This window comes from Pipistrellus kuhlii, unplaced genomic scaffold (genome assembly GCF_014108245.1).
Source record: "Pipistrellus kuhlii isolate mPipKuh1 unplaced genomic scaffold, mPipKuh1.p scaffold_m20_p_32, whole genome shotgun sequence".
NCBI classification, from domain to species: Eukaryota; Metazoa; Chordata; class Mammalia; order Chiroptera; family Vespertilionidae; genus Pipistrellus; species Pipistrellus kuhlii.
The window spans coordinates 4,995,219-5,014,465 of record NW_023425532.1 but is presented as its reverse complement, the minus strand read 5'-3'; the positions used below and the strand labels follow the sequence as shown (position 1 = coordinate 5,014,465).

The following is a 19,247-nucleotide window of genomic DNA, read 5'->3' as shown; positions in this document are numbered from 1 at the left end:
ACTCCTTCCAATTTACGGTCTCAGGACCAATACAACCTTGAAAACATATTCCATGTCACGTTCTTCATCTGTGACATAAATATATAATTGGCTTACCCTAAGCAACTTGGACAATATTTACTTGCTTTTAAGGTTATAAATGTAGCAGAGAGAATAAAAGTAAACTACCTTCTTAGGCAGGAGGATTATGAGTTCTCAAAAGGGGACTGAAATTGCTTTCATAAAAATGCTGAGCATAAGATATTTTAAAACTCTTGCAAAGTATGAAAATGTAAGTAACTAAGAAAGTAGAACACAAAAGTTAACATCACCTACTCATCTGCAGTTGCCAAGAAGAGTGAAAAGAAAGAAATACCCTGCATCTGAAGCCTAAGTAATTCCAAACCGAATGTAATTAAAGGAAGAGTACATTGCCCATTGATGGCCATTGTAAGGCTGGCTCTCCCGCTCCGGAAAACCACTCTTCGTAGAGATGGCATTGTGACAGCCAGGAGGGGAAGCTACGCCAGTTCAACGCTTCCTCTGGAGCAGACACCGGGACACGCAGGTGGTGTGCGTGCCGCCTGCTACCCTTCCCTTCTCCCGCTGCAAGACTGACTCCCAAGTCCCACACCGAAAGCCCTGCTGGCTCAGGCCGCAGAGCTGCCAGGTCTTCGCAGACAGGAGCTCAATCAGTAAAACTGCTTATATGATTTATATTATTAAACATCATCAGAAAAAAGAAAATGTTTTCTGCACGAAAAAGGTGGATCCCTTGCCCTGGCCAGTGTTGCTCGGTTGGTTGAGTGTGGTCCCACGCACCGAAGGGTCTCCGATTCATTCCCAGTCAGGGCACATGCCCAGGTTGTGGGTTTGATCTCCCATCGGTTTATTTAAGGGAGGCAAATAGTCAGTTTTTCTCTCTCTCTCTCCCTTCCTCTCTCTAAAACAAAAGTCAATAGAAGTGTCTCTCTCTCTCTCTCTCTTAAATGGCATGCTACCTTTGGAAGTCCATCCTGGTCGCCTTCTGGAGCACAAACAATACATTAGCTTTCCTTTTAGGCTTCCTTTGGCCCCTTGCCCTGTGTTTAGAAGCAAGCCAAGCCCCCTGCCCATGTCCCTCTGCACCCTCTCTCCTGGCGATCTAATCTACGATATCAGCTCAATTACTGTCACCTTGGTAATGACTGAGAAGCACCGCGCTAACCGATTGCACCACTGGAGATCCTGACTCATCTGCCTGTGCTGCCCAGACCTGTCTTCTGAGCCTGAGACATCCCTGCCTGCCCAAAGGGCTGTCCAGGGACATCAGACCTAGGAAAGCCCCTCAAACACACACCTCCAGTGCCCCTCATCTCAGAAAACACCACACTCCCCATCACCCAAACACCACACTCCCCATCCAAACACCACACTCCCCATCCAAACACCACATTCACCCATCACTCAAACACCACACCCACCCATCAGTCAAACACCACACTCACCCATCAGTTGCACACCACACGCACCCATCAAACACCACACCCACCCATCATTCAAAAACACTTATTTAATGATGTCATTTTGTTTCAAATCATTTGGTGGCTTCTTACTGCCCGTAGGATCAAGTCTGAATTCCTTAAGGACACTTTCAAAACCCCACAAACCTGCACCCGCCCTGCTGACCTCTCCCACTCCTGCCATGCTCTCCCCGCGCCAATGTGCTGAGCTCTCTTGCCTCCAAGCCTTCACAAAAGCAGTCACCCCCTCTGGCGAGGACCGCCCTTTTCTCCCCTTGCCCTCCTTCCTCTAATTCTCACCTCTCCCTCGGTCAGAGCACAGCTGGTGCTTTCCTGACTTCCGAACTAGCCCAGATCCCTCTGCTGTGTGACCCCCGCCCCCCACCCAGCATCCTGAAGGCTCCATCAGAAAGCAAGCCTGACAGAGTCACTCAAGAAGCATCCGCTGAATGAAGCAAAGCAAAGCAGAGGAAAGAAAACCTAAAATACCAATAGACTGGCACTCGGCAGGGGAAAGAGAATCCTCCCCCAGGTCTTAGCAATTCTCTGCAGAACTCCGTGGCACCCACACTTCTGACTGCTTTGTGCTGAGCCCTGAGGGGACAGGAGCGGCTCCGGCCGGGGGGCTGCCACGGGTGGCACCCAGCGACACACACGACAGGGACTTACTTCAATAAGCGGATCGCATGGCTGAAGCCATCGCCTTCCATCTGCACTCCTTGGTGGGGAATCTCCAGATTGGACAGCTAGAGGAGAAAGGCACAGTTAGATCAGCCCACCGGCTGGACCTTCTCTAAATCCTCTTTCCTAGGGCAGCGCTTTCTCAAAGCTGCGCCATATGAGGCAGAGCACTGTGCGCATCGTTTGGTTTTCTGGGAACTAAAGTCCAGAGAAATTCAAAGGTGACCCAGAGCTTCTGGTTAAAAAATACCTCCCTGGGTGATAAACCTTCAAAATTTGGGAGACTGATCCCATTTTCGTGGGAACCAGAAGCAACCCATAACCTGTTCTGGTGGCTCCAAATGATTCAATTGTAAAATAAGATTGGTTTACCAATGTAATTCAATTATATTCGTTTGAAACACTGTTTCAATGATAGTCAGATCTCACGTCTAATCACAGACAATTATTTTTTTAGTTCAGAACCTTTCTGGAATACATTTTGATTTTTTTAAAAATACATTTTATTGCTTTTTTACAGAGAAGAAGGGAGAGGGATAGAGAGTTAGAAACATTGATGAGCGAGAAACACTGATCAGCTGCCTCCTGCACACCTCCTACTGGGATGTGCCTGCAACCAAGGTACATGCCCTTGACCAGAATCGAACCTGGGACCTTTCAGTCCACAGGCCGATGCTCTATCCACTGAGCCAAAGCGGTCAGGGCACATTTTGATTTTTAACCATTTCCTGTAGAGCCCGGGAAGGAGAGCTCCCAGTGGGAGGGCTGGGAGAGGGCGGTATAAAGATGATGCGGGGGTGCCTGAGACTCTCCATGGCACTCCAGCTTACGGAGGTGTGCCGGAACGTCACCTGACCCACCAAAGGAAGGTCTGCCTTTGGCAGAGGGCCCCGGCTTCTATTCCCGTGGACCTGGGTCCAGAAAGGCTTTAAGGCAGCCCTAAGGATCTGACCGGGGAAGGGCAAAGGTTTAGAAAAAGCAGCCCTGGCCAAACAGGCAGTAGGGGTGTAGATTCAAAAGGAATCGTAGGGTGAAGGGCTCAAAAAATGTTGCCTTTATTCACGTCATGGATCCCATAAATAAAGAGCCCAGGTAAGATTAGGTTTCGTTATTCATATTGCTTTAAGCAGAAAATGTGCTTGCTTGTCTTTAATGTGTCTTTTTCGTTGAGAGAAGGAAAGTAGGCAAGGTTTTAAGAGGTTGATTGAGATGACAAGAGCTCACATGTCTCATGTGTGTAACACATATGGGAGTGCAGAGAAGGGGACAGAGAGGACATGGGTCTATCGGTGCTAGTCCATGTGGGCACTACAAAGACACATTTCTGTGATTGGGGGTGAGGGGGGGGGATACCAGGCAGGAAAAGAGGAAACAATTGCATTACTCTGCCCCTGGACACCATGCACCCTCCCTTCCCCCTGCAAAGGTAGCACTGCCTGACTCACACACTCAGCCTCAAAGCAGTGAGAAAGGCCCAGAACACAGCCAAGCAGACGGGAGGCCTGGGCGCGGTCTGTACAGTCTGGGAGCTGTGGCCAGAGCCCAGAAAATATCCCTCAAGCTCTCAGCTCTAGCAGCTGCAACACCGAGGACAGGAGGATCTATTGTAGGTGCCTGTTCTGGGCTGGCATTTATCAGGGCTTCTGATGCTCTTCACGATGCCACAGCTGATGCCCACCTTGAGATCCCACAGCTCTATAAGGCGGGGCTCAGCGCAGAACAGCTCGGGGCCAAAGGCAGCCCACTGCCTGTTCTTATAAGTGTTACTTGACGACAGCCGTGCTCATTTGTTAAAGTACCAACGTGGCTGGTTGACACTTCACAACAGATTGAGAAGCTGTGGTAGGGGACCATCTGACCCACACGCCTAACTATTAACTATCTGGCCCTTTCCAAAAGAAGCTTGCCAACCCCTGCTCTAAAGCACAGGAGTGTTTTCTGAAAGTCTTCCTGAGACTGTCATCATCAGGGCACCGGAAACACTCCATTTCCGCACTTCCAGATCTCTTCCTTCCTTCACAGTAATTCCCAGAGGGAAGGAGTCTTACAAAAAAAAACAACACAAAACTTCAACTAGAGCGAAATAATCGAGGATTTAAGGGGTGCTGTCCTTGTCTAAAGCCCTTGATGGAAAGCAGATTCTGTCTGCTCCCTCCCTTTTACTTTCGCATTTGGGGGTCATGCTGGATGATACAACTGTGTATTCTTGAAAAACACGAATATTGCGCAAGTCTACGCCTCTTCCATGTGACAAAAGTAAATTCAGTTTAAGATTCTTTCTGACCTGCTTCTCAGAAAAGAACCCATTTTGTTACTGTGTAAGCAATACATATAGTTTCATCCACTCAAAATAAGCCACCCCTTTATCCACTGGCCATGTCTAACAGAGTTAAATAAAGCTGCCACGGAGAGGTATACGAGATGTTAGCTCTCAAAAGCTGTCCTTTTGTTTTAAAACTGACAAGAATTTGCTTTCCACTTCCACAAAGAGCGGAGGGCACACAGTTTCGGATGAGAGAGATGAAATAATGTGAGTTGTTTTACGTGGATGATTTCAACCCCACTCCTCCTGAGACGAACAAGACTGACAATCGTTCTGATTCTCCTAAAGGAATCCACGTGGCTTTAGCAAAGCATTTGAAAAATCACTTCATTCAGAGTATCCAAAACTGTTACAAAATTACCTCCAACCGAAGTCCTACAAATGGCATGTTTGTATCACACACAGCGACAAAGTGAGCTAGGATTTTATTGAAGGCACACATTTCTCCTGAACGTTTGGTTTTCTTAGGTTCTAGTGGACACGTGTCATCAGACAGCTAGAATATAAGTAAGAAACAGAAAAAAAGTGTGTGTGACACAATTAGTTAAGGCAGTTAAAAGTACGATAAAGCTCAAGGTTAAGTACAAATCTTACTCATTCAGCAAATATTTATTGGACAAATACTGGCCTAAACACACGAAATGTAGCAGTAAATATTGTGTATTTAACCAGTTCTCTTGTGGAAAATGGTGTATAGTTAATTATTAATTAAAAGAGAAGCATTTCCAAGAAAATGTAGACAACTATGACTTAAATCTTATTGCTGCCTCATCTTTTAAAAACGATCTAATTCCTTCCCATATTAAAAACATGCTAAGACTACAATAAAGTTAATGCCCACAAACGCTGTGCTTATCTGCACATGTCAGCATACCTTGCGCTTGGTGCCGGTTCTGGGCGGTTTCCCGGGTTTTGTCCGGAAAATCAATTCCTGGATGTTGTCCTTGAACTGCTGCAGCAGGAGGGCCATGACAGGGCCGTCCTCACGCTCCCCTGCGCTCACGGACAGGAAGTAGTACTTGTACGACAGCTGCGTGGGTTTATTGGGAACCTCCAGCATCTCTACAACCTAAAAGGGCCCACATAAGAAATGAAACTCAGAAAATAATAGGGGTTGGATATGTTCCTCCCGATATCAAGTAGGGCTTAGAATTGTAAATCTAATGATGTATTTTTTCTTTAAACAAGACTAATTAATTGCAATGTCCAAAAAAAGCATTCCTACCCAGTAAATCGATAATTTTCTAAAAAATTGATTAGACTAAAGAACAATAGTAAAAACCTTAAACTATAGCAAATGGGGCATGCAGACTATTTTCATTAGATGTTCTTGATATTCCTGCCTTAGCTTATAAATTGGGGGGGAAAAGTTATGCTTAAGATCAGCAGCTCTGCTAGATTTTCTACAATGTTACCTATTTCAATTTGCCCTGCTGTCTCCCTTCACCATTATAACTTCCTAAGAATTCCACTATTATGGCAGAAAAAAAGGACAACTCTCTCATACTTGGAAGAATATAAAAATGAACCCCGTCTTTTCAACAGCAAAATGTAGCCACTGTGAGGATAATGATAACAGTATCACCCAGATGACAGGGAGCTTGCTATACGCCATGCACTGTCCTAACTACTTGACAGGTGCTAACATATGCACTCCGAACCATTCTGGACATTGGCTACCAGCTACTCGATGCTACTTTGCAGCGGACACGTGCGTTGAATTAACTCAATTCCCCGTAATCACTAATAAACTGCAATGTCCCCCCTGAGAGGGGACATCCGAGTGATATGCTAGAATATCGATGTCCCCTGAGAGGGGACAGCTGTGCAAAGGGGTAAACCTAATAACTCTGGGAAATAAAATTATCTTCCTTTTCCTGATAAGGAAACTGAGGCACTAGAGTTAGGTTACTTGCCCAAGGTCTCAGAGCTATGAAGCGACGGATTCACACTCTGATCCCAGAAGTTTGGCTCTAGAGACCACTTGTTCTAACCCTCAGTACTTACCATTTTCAAGGTCTACCTGAAATTTAAGCAAAGTCTCCTCAATACTTTAGTGAGAGAAAGAAATGCCCTTAGGCAAAGCTCTTGACCAGCACTTTCTTATCTCTCACCTACCTCTCCTCTCCCTCCCCAGATATTCTTTTCAGGAAATTGGCCAACACCTAAGCATCACACTGATACTCCCGAGGAAATGGAAGAATTAAAAGTAAAATGGACACTTCACCAAGGAAGATCTACAGATGGCAAATAAGCATATGAAAAGATATTGAACATCATCAGTCATGAGGGCAGCGCAAATTAAGACTGCAGTAAGATACCATCCCATATCAGAATGGGTGAGAAATGGGGATATATCTTATATTCCCCTAGCCTGCCTGCACATTATAAAATTTCTTAGAATTTTCCTCTCTCCCCCAACCCTACCCTTCTTCCTCCCTCCTGGGTTTAGAATCACTATACAAAAGTCAGTTACCCAATAAAATACATTTGCAAATGAACTTAAACAATATATCATTGAAGACACTGACAGAACCACTGAACTGCACCACCCAAAACCCCCTTTGCATACTTACAATGTAGTACTGCGGAAGGCGAGTGAGTTTAATGAACAGCTTATTTTTAGAAAGTTTTCCAATAGGATGAGTTGAGTAATTGGACAGCTGCAATGTTTCAGTGCTTATTGTAGGCAGATGCTTTATAGATTGTTTGCAACGCTGTTGTCCAAGCCAAAACCTTAATTTAAAAAAGGTAATCCACATCATAAAATCATACAATTTTCTGATTAACGTTATGCTGAGTGAAAGAAGCCAGTCAGAAACGATCACATACTTTATGACTGCATTTGTTTGAAATGTCCAGAAAAGGACAATCTGCAGAAATGAAAAGTAGGCTCAGACTTGCCTGAGGCCGAGGCTGGGAATGGGAATGAACTGTGAATGAGCACCTTTTGGAGGTGATAAAAAATGTTCTAAAACTGGATTGTGGCTATGGTTGTAAACTCAGTAAATTTACTACAAGTCATTGAATTGCACACTTAAAAAGGGTGAATTTTATGATAAGCAAATTATACTTCAATGGTTATTTCAAAAAAATTAATGTTCCATGATAAATTAGTGACGAACTGGTTATTCATCAAAGATCATTTGAGAAACAGTATAACTGACAACCAGAGGATTTTTTTTTTTTTTTTTAAATCATCATCTGAGCCTGTTTTTATTGATTTTAGCCGGAGGAAGGGAAGAAGGAAGAGAGGGGAAGGTAGGAAAAGAGACATAGATCAGGTGCCTCCCGTATGCACCCCAATCAGGGTTCGAACCCACAACCTAGGTATGTGCCCTAAGCCGAATCAAACCTGCCATCTTTTGGTGACCGGGATGGTGCTCCAACCAGCTAAGGCACCTGGCCGGACCAGGGGACCTTTCCTATAATCACATATGTGAGTTTAAGGCTTTTGGGGTTTAGCTATCTGGTTTTAGTTATATTTCGGCAGGCTGTAACTGCCAGATAACCTTAAGTTATGCAAAATGTGAATTATGAAGCATTTAAGTATTTAAACCTTGCTTGTTTAGCTAAAATGTACAAAAAATGATGCTAAACCACAAAAAGTTTAGAAATTGTTATCTAGAGTAATGACTATCATTTTTCACATACAAACTAAACAGCCGTTCAAAAGGCTCATGTAAAAAAAAAAAAAAAAAGGTTCATCTCTCTATTGGCATTTAAAATCATGTCCCGTTAATGAGAAAAATGACTTGATATCAAAATGTTTGAATTTTTACCACCTAAAACTTCCAAAGGGGAAGAGGTAGGCTAGAAGATCACAAAAGCAATAGATCCGCCCCTTCTCCATTTGCCAGCTCTAGCCTTGATCTCTAAAATTTATATTTCTCTCTTGGAATTTTTGTTGATTTACTAATTTTAAGAGAGTTTGCTAGAGTTGCTATAATGATACCTGTGTGAACTAGAGTGCTAATGAAACCTTCAAGGATTATCTCTAGCTCAGTTTTCCATTTTATTTAGTTTCACAGCATGAAGCATTCAAAGGATTTTGAGACAAATTGAACGATAGTATCAGAGAAGTAGGAATGATTATTTTGGAAGTGTCAGCTGGTAGATGCATATCCTGGATAAGAACAAATAAGACACTATTGCAGAGATACGAGCTCCAATAAAATTCCCGTGCTGCGTGCTTGTGCAAGAGAAAAAGTGGCAAGAACGCAAGTTGAACGCCATGCCCTTCATACCTCCGTTTGCTCTAGAGGGGAATTTAATACGAAGCACTGCCATCCTGGACCTATTCCAAGAGAATTTAGATTTGACCATTTAGTACTAAAAGGTGTTCAAGCTTCATGTCATAAACATTAAGGACTGACCAAGAGCAATAATGGAGCCCGGCCGGCATGCTCAGTGGTTGAGCATCCACCTAAGAACCAGGAGGTCACGGTTAGATTTCTGGTCAGGGCACAGGCCTGGACTGCAGGCTTCATCTGCAGTGGAGGGGTGCGCAGGAGGCAACTGATCCATGATTCACACTTATCATTGGTGTTTTTATCCCTCTCTCCCTCACCCTTCTTCTCTGAAATCAATAAAAATATTTTTTATATATTTTATTGATTTTTTTAGAGAGAAACGGAAAGGGATAGAGAGTTAAAAACATCAATGAGAAACATCGATCAGCTGCCTCCTGCACACTCCCCACTGGAGATGTGCCCACAACCAAGGTACATGCCCTTGACTGGAATCGAACCCACGACCCCTCAGTCCGCAGGCCGACACTCTATCCACCGATCAGGGTTAAAAATATATTTAAAAAAAGCAATGATGGGGAAAATGTATCCATTTTGCCCTAGCCAGTTTGGCTCAGTGGGTAGCATCAGCCTGTGGAATGAAGGGTCCAGGGTTTGATTTCAGACAAGGGCACGTGCCCAGGTCTTGGGTTTGATCCTCAGTGTAGGGCGTGCAGGAGGCAGCCGATCCATGATTCTCTCATCACTGATATTTCTCTCTCTCCTTTCCTCTTTGAAATCAATAAAAATATATTTTTTAAAAGTTTCCATTTTTAGCCGAAACCGGTTTGGCTCAATGGATAGAGCATTGGCTTGGGGACTGAGAGGTCCCGGGTTCGATTCCAGTCAAGGGCATGTACCTTGGTTGCGGGCATATCCCTGCTAGGAGGTGTGCAAGAGGCAGCTGATTGATGACTCTCTCTCATCGATGTTTCTAGCTCTCTCTCTCCCTTCCTCTCTGTAAAAAATCAATAAAAATATATTGGGGGGAAAAAAGTTTCCATTTTTAGTATTGAGCTAAATAATTAAGCTTACTTAAGTTGTTGAACCCAAGGAACAATCCGTTTCATATCATCATTTACAGACTTCTCCATGTCATCCAAAGTGGCCTGATCTACAAAATAAAGCATTATAATTAATTACTTGTACAAGACACAAAATATCTAGATAGCCCAAAACTTAAATGAAATTATTGTTTTAGGCAGAAAGGAGTGTTACTTTGGAGTTAGAAAAAAATCTAAACTAAATGCATCATTAGGCATAAATTAACCTAATCTGTTTTTCCTCTTTAACATTTAGGGAGAGTTATAGTTAAGACAACTAATTAATAGCAAATGTATACTTGCAATAAGAATAAGTAACAAATACATGAATTAATTCTTTGCCTATATTTTAATTCCCAAAATTCTTAAGTCAATTGATATTTTTAACTTATCTATATTGAAAGCTCTTAATATTACTAGACGAAGAACTTTAAAATTTATATAAAAACTATAAAATTCCATTTTAATACTTATTAAACACAAATGGTCTCTGGCATAAACAAGAGCTGCTGGCTGAAGATTAGCATACTAAATGTCACTTAGAATTTTTAACGACACTAGATAATGCTAATAATAGAATGTTGAGCAAAAAGCTAAATATAAAATGATTTCAACTAAAGAAAAAAAATACAAAAAAAAGAAAAAAACACTGCTATGGACTGAACTGTATTCCCCTACCTGCCGGTGATAGCAGAGGCAGGGCCTTCAGGAAAAAACTAGGCTCAGATTAAGGTTGGGGGCTTCCTGGTGGGGTTAGTGCCCTTATAAGAAAGGCCAGGGAGCTTGCTCTCTCCCTCTTCCTGCCACGTGAGAACAAGTGAGAAGGCCAGGAAGAGAGCCCTGACTATAACTCAGCCGTCTGGCCACCTGCTCTCAGACTTCTGACCTCCAGCACTGGGAGGAAACGCATTCTGTGCGCAAGCCGCTCGCTCTGCTCTTTGTTATGGCAGCCTGAGAGAAGTAAGATAAGCAGATACACTAAAATAACAATGACTGCCAAGAGAAACTATTGTTTACTTCTCTCATTTTTACACGTTTAGGTTTTTACTGATGAGTATTACTGTGTTAATAATCAACAAAACAGTTAAGTAAAGTTTTTAAGAGCAAACAACAATTGCCTGGTTGGTTTGGAGCCATAGTTGGAAGGTAATTCATAAATGTGTCACTTGTCATTCAGCCATCACACATGTGATGTCATTCAAAGTAATGCGGCCAGTACTCCACCAGCAGCTGGTAGAAAAAGCTACCTTTATAGCCATACAACAGAACTAGAAAAGCTTTTATTTTCAGCAATCTGTGTAGCTTAATGTTCATTTCAAATGGCAAAGGGCTAATATGCTCAAGAGCAATGTTCCATTGGCAATACAACAGCACTAAGTTCCTAGTAGTTTACCATTTTAGAACGCCAGCTCAGTAACAGAACATGTAAGAAATCAAACTTTAATTTCTACTGTATTTAAGCCAGAAAAAAACCTTTCCTCCAGGATCCTGTACCTCAACTTATCTTAGATGTTTACAGCCATGAATGACACGAGAATCCCTCGTGGCCATCTTCATGTCTCCCAACTATTAGTGGTAAAATCATTACATCTGAACCACATCAGCCATCAACATTATGACTTTTATGTAAGAGAAGCAACGTGAATGTAGTTCATATTGGGAAGTTTAACTTCTGGTACAAGAAAATCCAAAGTGGAGCTAAAATGGGCCCCAAGGAACAGATGTCAGCCAATTATTCTTTTCATATCTACTCCTCTCTTCACTGCTCATCCGCTCTTCTCAATATCTAGTGGCAGAAATTTTTGATTCTGCTTTTGTTAAAAGTAGTTTTCCTTACATTGAATGACTACAGCATTTACTAACTTACCAAGTCCATAAAGCATCAATTGGAACATTCCAGAATGCAAATCCACAAAAATGTGTAGACACTCCGAATTACCACAGGGCTCCAAGATGGGAACAACAAGAGCTGGAAGTGCAGTCTCTATGGAAGCTGAACAGTTAGAATTAAAAATTATATTTCTATCTGAGCATTTAAAAATATATGTATATATCTCAGAGACTAGAAACAAGTCAACTATTAAACAATCCTGACAGAAGAAAAACATGATTTTTGCAAAATTAGGATGCATGAAGGCAATTAGGCGCTCAAAAGGAAGAATGTGATCTTCAAAGTGGAGTAAAACAAATATGCCCAACTCAAATATTATAGCAAAGAAGTCCCAGAGGGCCTTAAAAAGCATTAAAATAGCCAGGGGGAATTTAACCCCATCAGTGAGCTGGGTCCTAGTTTTACTTTCACTATGAATGACCAATAAGTTAATTTTTAAGGATTTTCTTTTATATAGTGCAAAGCAAATCAGTTGTTTGGTAAATCAAAGAAGTTTCATCTACGGCATAGTTTCTCTTCTTTAAAATATTTTTTATTTATTTTTTACAGAGAGGGAGAAGGATAGAGAGTTAGAAACATCATCGATGAGAGAGAAACATTGATCAGCTGCCTCCTGCACATGCACACACACACACACACACACACACACACACACACACACACACCGGGGATGTGCCCGCAACCAAGGTACATGCCCTTGATGGGAATCAAACCCAGGAACCCTCAATCCGCAGGCTGACTCTCTATCCACTGAGCCACACCGGTCAGGGCGGCATAAATATTCTCAATGCCACTCTTCATAAAGAAAGGTTTTCTGGCAATTAGGGCCCATGTGTTTAGAAAACAAACCACACGTGAGAATTATTAAACATTACTAATTATACATAAAAATGTTTTTCATTATTTATGTGCCTCATTTTCAAGTCACATATAAAATAAGGACATAGGCAACTTCTATACACAAACTCCCAAAGCTGCCAATGCACCTGTTCTCGGGGTTCTCAGCATTTCCAGCAGGCCTAATGACCCTTCCCCTTCACCCCACAAGCTGGCAGGACAGAGCAAGAAAGAGCAAAGCACTGAGAGCACCCAGCTGATGGGATCAGAGGGGAGCTGGGAGAGGAATGTGCTCTCTGGCGGCCCATTTCTAAGGCTAGCACGGAGAAAGACAGAGGGCGGAGAGGACATGGAGGCCCAGCCCTCCCTCAGGTGTGGCTTCTCTGTGCTATTGTGTTAAACAAGGACAATAACATCTTGCTGTCCATGCCAGGGGTCCTTAGGAGGAAAAAGTGACCAGTTTGTAAAGGTGGCTTAAAAAGCAACGTGATTAACAAGGTAGATTACCTTTATGAGTCAAAGAGACAAACCAAAACATCTCATTGTGAATTTGCAATAATTAAAATGAGGGAAGTTACCCTTGGTACTATCTATACAAATTATCGAACAAATTAATAAAGCAAAAAAAGGAAAGACAGTCAGATGAAAACAAGCTGCTTTCAAGTATATGTGGTACATCTCTATATACAATGTTTAACAGCAGACCCAGCAGAACTCTCACCTAAAAACAGATAAAAAACAGAACAAAAAGGCACCCACAGGAATTTCTTTACCACATTTTATAATTCAGAACAGTGTTCCAAATTAGTTCACGTTCTGCTGAAATGACTGTTAGTAAAATAAAAAGTACTTACAGACTTGAAGCAGGGTTGCTGACTTTAAAACTTATCTGTACTGTTCTAATTCCTAATGAGGCAGAGATATATTCCTTAAAGCAAAAACATTTTTGAAGTGTAGCAATGGAGTAAAACTAGTTCTGACAACTGGGATAACCATTATGACTTCAATCTGATTATGAAAACGGAGCGTTCTTGAAAAGACAGGGTATCAAAGGAGAATACACAACACAGTCCAACAGATAGAAAATGCTTTGATGTCTATCTCTGGACATATTTTATGACCACCAATGTCCATAAAATAAAATAGATAAGGCCCTACGCACTTAAAGGCAACAGCTGTTAAGTTATCCAAAAATGAAGAGCCCTGCGAATAAAATATAGAAGGGGAATTACAGGCTGCACAAGATGACAGGACTAGGGACTACTGCCTGCAACAGCGATGTATGTACAGATTTCCTCTTGTTCCTCCCTCTTTTCACTGAGGACAGCATGAGGAAGGCACCAGCAGACAGCAACATGAAGGGGGAAGACAGAAGACAAGCAAGTGGGCACAATTAGGAACGGCTGTGTGCTTCACAGCTTCGGAACTGACCGGGACACCCAATGCCAGTGCTGACAGAGCACAACCCAAGGAGAGCACCCCAGTTTTCAAGTCAGGCAACGCTGCTAATGGGGCATTTCATTCACTTTCTCTCCAAAACCCTGCCTGCTTTCCCGGAGCCTCCGCCCGCCCCCACTTCCCACCGGTCAGAACCCACAGACTGCCACCTGGCCACACACGCCCTGCTGTCTGTGCCTTCTAGCCAAGCCCTGGGATGCTCCACTCTCTGAGCTGCTCGTGTCCTCAGATGATGCCAGCGAGGCGCTGGAGGAGAAGCCAGGTGCTGAAGAGGGCTGCAGAAGGGATTCCAAGAACAACCCTGGTCCCAGGCCGGGATCTGACTAAAGCAGGCTTTACAGAAGAGATCCAGGAAGACTACATGAGGAGTATAAACGCATGAACATGAATTTAAAAGACAAAGTAAAGCCCTAGCTGCTGTGGCTCAGTGGATAGAGCGTCGGCCTGCAGATGGAAGGGTCCAGGAACACAACAACAAACACAAGGTAAAGCATATGTCCTAAGACGGTGGGTCCGCAGGCCCTTTATTGTTGCGGTTCTCATTTCCAGGACTGTCTGACTAAAGGAGGACAGAGTTCCAACCCCACATGCCAGCACCTCCCTCCCCTCTACAGCTCCTTCTTAAGCACCTTTCTCCAACACTGAGGCCTCCACACGCACCCCGGCTGGAAAACCACACTTTCGCTAGAGTTAGAGATCCCGGAAGAGCCTGCACATCCTCTAATGACGAGAGAGGAGAACGGGGCCCAAAGAGTGTGGTCATTCAGGACACGCAGCTGAGCTCAGGTCTTCTGGCAGCTAACTCAAGTAGTGACATCGCTACAAAATGCTGCTACAGAAAAACCTCCGTGACTTATTCAAACAGAACTTCCTATGTAAACACAGGCGTACAGTCTATTTTTCCAAGTAACTTAAATATCCCCTGGGCAATCATATTGAGTGTTTTTACTTACTAACCTTGTTTACAGACGACACTAAAGTTAACCAGAGCCTATCACAAGATCACAAACTCCTATTTTCTGCAATCCCAACAAATGAAATTTTAGAATTTCTCTATTTTGAAAAATTAGAAATAAGAAAAATTAGACAAGTTACTAGGACAACTGCATATCCCTAAACAAAAAACTCATTTGGATCCCTACCTGAAAGTAAGAACTAAAACTATAAAACTCTTAGAAGAAAACTCAAGAGTACATCTTCATGACCTTGGGTTAAATAATGGATTCTTTAGGTTTGACACCAAAAGCACAAGCAAAAAAAAAGAAAAAATAGCCAAATTGGACATTGTCCAAATTAAAAACTTGTGTTACAAACAATACCATTTAGAAAGTGAAAAGTCAACTGATGGAATGAAAAAAAATTCTTGCAAATCATGATACATGAAAAGGAACTTAAATGAAGAACTGTTATAAAAAGATAATTAATCTAAGTATAATATGGGCAAAAGATCTGGATAGACATTTCTCCAAAAAAGGTAAGTGAAAAGATGCTCAACAATCATTAGGAAAATGCAAATCTAAACCACTATGAGATACCACTTCACACCGACCAGGGTGGCTAGAAACAAAGATAGACAATATAACAAGTATTGGTGAGGATGTGGGAAAAACTAGAATCCTCACGTGCTAGTAATGGAATAAAAAATAGGTGTTAAACATGTCAAAAGGTAAAACATTCAGAGTCACTATATGACCCAGCCATTCCATTCATAGGAACATATATGTGATATTACTCTGAAATGTCCCGGAAGGCAATTCTATAGACAGAAATAGATTAGTGGTTGCCAGGAAACTGGTGGGAGGGGTGAATGGGAGAGTGACTGCTAATGAGTACATCATTTCCTTCGGGGATGATAAATTGTTCTAAAATTAGATTGTGGTAATGGTTGCACAACTCTTTGAATATATTAAAAAAAACACAGAATGAGTGAATTATATGTGAATTATCTATACTAATAAAAGGGTAATACGTTAATTAGACCAGGAGACCTTCTGGATATCCTTCCAAACAAAGCAATGGTGGCGAGGGAGAGGCAGAGGTAGTTGGGGCGAGCAGGCTGGCAGGCAGAGTGGTTAGGGGCAATCAGGCAGGCAGGCAGGTGAGCGGTTAGGAGCCAACAGTCCCAGATTGAGAGAGGGATGTCTCCTAAGAGATCCCAGATTGGAGAGGGTGCTGAGGGACACTCCCCACATACTAGTATCTCAATAAAGCAAATTTAAAAAAAAGGAGGGTCCAATGCAAGTTTTAATTATGCTTTCCAATCATAAATTTTAGGTTTGTATTTAGTTACATTGCTTGAGGGATTAAAATGGGAGAGGGGGGGCAATTTACACTACATCTTATAATTAAATTTAAATTTAAAACCTGAGAAATCTAATGCTAAACTTGATGGGGTTAAAGGACACGCCCCCTCAAAGTAGATGGAACCGCTCCATTTGCCAGAGCCCGCCACACCCTCTATTTCTTTAAGGCTCACATTTGCTTTTTAAGGTAAGCTACCCTTCCTCTTTTAGCTTGTCTCAGATCCTCTTTTTCACCTTCCTTGGAGATTATGTTTTCTAAACACAAATTTATTTTCCCGACTTCCTGTCTTTTCTTCAGGCAGTTTCTCTCTACTTCATCAGAGCAGTTCATTCCAGTGTGACTAGTCTGGACCTTTGGAAGGATAATGGGTTGCGGTGGGCTCTGTGATCATGAAACGCATTCCTTTTGCTGCTCGCGCCATTAGGACTTCTTACTTATATGGGACTTCAACTCATCTCACTTAAAGGCTGCTCACTGTGGGCACAGGTAGTCACAGCCAACAACTAGGGCGGGGACAGTACAGATGCCCATAATGATACCGTGAAACTGTGTTTCTAGAACGAAAAGTACTTACTTTCTAAATGACTATCTTCCAAAGCTCTGAATCTACTAGGTAACTGGAAGACGATTTTTCACTGAGTGTCTCTCTGTATTTCTTATTTTGAACCCTGTTAATGTGTTAACAATTCAAAAAAGGTTTTAAAGGACAAAGCATACATTCTGCTTCAAAGAGGCATGTTTTATAACTACATTATAAACATTTGCAAAGCTGCCTTAACCTTAGGAGAAAACCTAAAAGAAATAAAATTCAGATTAAAATGTTAAAATAGCTTCCATTCTAATAGGAAAAAAAGAATTTTAAGGAGGGTTAATATGCATGCATTTCAAAAGTAAGGCCAAGCCGAATCAAAAGAAAATAAGGGAAAAGTTAGGACAAGCTGGGTAGATCACAGGTTAAAATGCAAGCATGTCCCACCTTCACAACAACACTATACAGCAGGAAAGAGGGCATGTTAAGATTGACCCTTCGGAAAATAAAAGGAATACTAATGTAAACGAAAGAAAGACGAAGACGCCCATTTAAAAGCACCTACAGTTTTCATTGGCATTGTAGCCTCTAAGAATGGTCTTCAGTTCCTGGAGCTTCTGATGCGCTCGTGCACGCACGCTGTCAATCAGGAGCTTTTCTATTGATAAGTGGTCAATCTGCAGAGACAAGAACAACAGAATCGCACGTGCAATTTAGACATTTTTACTTGAAAGCTTGAGCAGATTATTGTGCTTCAAGATATTTCCTTTTAGAATCACAATGATTAAGCACAAAGTTAAAGTAAAAAAGTAAACATGTGGTACTGGTAGCTTAAAGACTACACGTAACATTCTGTTGAGTATAGATCAAGATACTATATGTATCAGTTATCATAGACTAAATGGCCTTAAAAACAAAATGATGATCTGATCAAAATTATCAAATATGAAAGAACATCTTTTAATTATAATATTCGATATTAGATTTAAAAAATAACAAATGCAGAAGCGTAACAGTCATTTAAAACAAGTTCCATAAAGGGTATTAGGAAGAATTAGGTAATTTAAAGAATTTACACTAAAAGTTTAAGTATAAATGATGTTACATTATATCCATTTAATTAAACCAATATTAAAATATATTGAGATCTCTACCTTCATGGCTCTTTCTACTAATTTGGAATCAGAAACTGGCAAAGGAGGATCATGAAAAATCTGTAAAGGCTTCGAGCCATCATTCTCATCGACTTTAATTGTAACCTTGTGAACAGATGCCGTTCCTGTTTTTCTCCCAAGAACCTGTTGACTAAAGAGAGAAAATATACAATTTTTTCAACGCCTGTTAACTTGTGGAATGAAGTAGAGGCAATCCATTGTGTGCCTTAGCCAGAGGCCAGAACAAGGCAGTCCCTCACTGTTTGTGGAGGGAATACATTACTATTGGGAAGACAGCTATTCTGTAATCAAACACAATATTTGATTTACTGCATCCAAAAAAAACAAACAAAATCCACAAACCCCACAAACCAAAAAACACACCCACGGAATTTAAAAATAAAACACATGCATACAAGTAAATTAAAAAATCCCAAAAGAACAAACTGTATTCTAAGTGATATCTCTTCATCTCGGATTCCTTTCCAGAAAATGGGGATCAAGCAAAGTTCAAATAGGAAACTGGGACTGTAAGCAGCTCGATACTAATTTTTCCCAAAACCCTCCCCCAAAAAGATGTTAAAAGTAGCAATTCAAAATGTAAAGCTGTGATAAGCAAGCAGGTTTGTTTTTAAAACAATATCCAATAATCTAAGTCTCTTAGCAATCTGGTATGAGCCCAGAATCATCTCACTTTTTAAGAGTAAGTCTTAATACAGATAGATGTCTACATACTTAAAACATGCCACGTTCTAAGAAAGCTGTCCTTTACAGATGTCCTCTATAGTTTCTATGATACCATGGGGCCTTACTACACAAAAGCACATTGTGGGAGGCACACAGCTGTCAGCATACAGTGCATCAGATGTACGAGAGAGAAAGAGAAACAAAGAGTGTTTACAGTCAGAGCTGGAACCCGCCAGAGCCAGCTTTACTTACTTCCAGACGGAGAGGGAGAGGCACTTCCCAGGATGGTACCTTTCCACCTGCACAAGGTCTCCCCACCGCTCCCGGATTAACATCAGAGTTTGGGAATGTAGCACTTCTAACTGAAGTGACAAGCAAAAAGAATCTGATGGATCTCGTTAAGCAAATACGATACATATTACTACAACAGCCAACGAAGTACAAGCAAACTTCAGTTAACAAAAGCTCTATTCCGAAGAACTGGTTCTGAAAGAAATTTCTGGAATTATATTTCGCCAATGGCTTATCCTAAAAAGTGGCATCATTTGTGGCATAGTTTTAGAAAAATGT

General features: G+C 41.7%; 1 protein-coding gene across 3 annotated transcripts in view; it reads right to left on the bottom strand.

Annotated features, from left to right (window-relative positions):
* Nucleotides 1-19,247, bottom strand: part of MED14 (mediator complex subunit 14) — a 58,189-nt gene that overhangs the window by 23,702 nt on the left and 15,240 nt on the right. For all 3 annotated transcript variants that reach the window (XM_036460502.2, XM_036460503.2, XM_036460504.2), the window contains 9 exons: nt 18,930-19,062; nt 17,991-18,141; nt 17,402-17,513; nt 11,685-11,810; nt 9,810-9,888; nt 7,062-7,221; nt 5,360-5,554; nt 4,847-4,981; nt 2,151-2,227 (listed from right to left, as the gene is read on the bottom strand). In XM_036460502.2, coding sequence (XP_036316395.1) covers nt 2,151-2,227; nt 4,847-4,981; nt 5,360-5,554; nt 7,062-7,221; nt 9,810-9,888; nt 11,685-11,810; nt 17,402-17,513; nt 17,991-18,141; nt 18,930-19,062 — 1,168 coding nt within the window. The remainder of the gene's footprint in view (nt 1-2,150; nt 2,228-4,846; nt 4,982-5,359; nt 5,555-7,061; nt 7,222-9,809; nt 9,889-11,684; nt 11,811-17,401; nt 17,514-17,990; nt 18,142-18,929; nt 19,063-19,247) is intronic.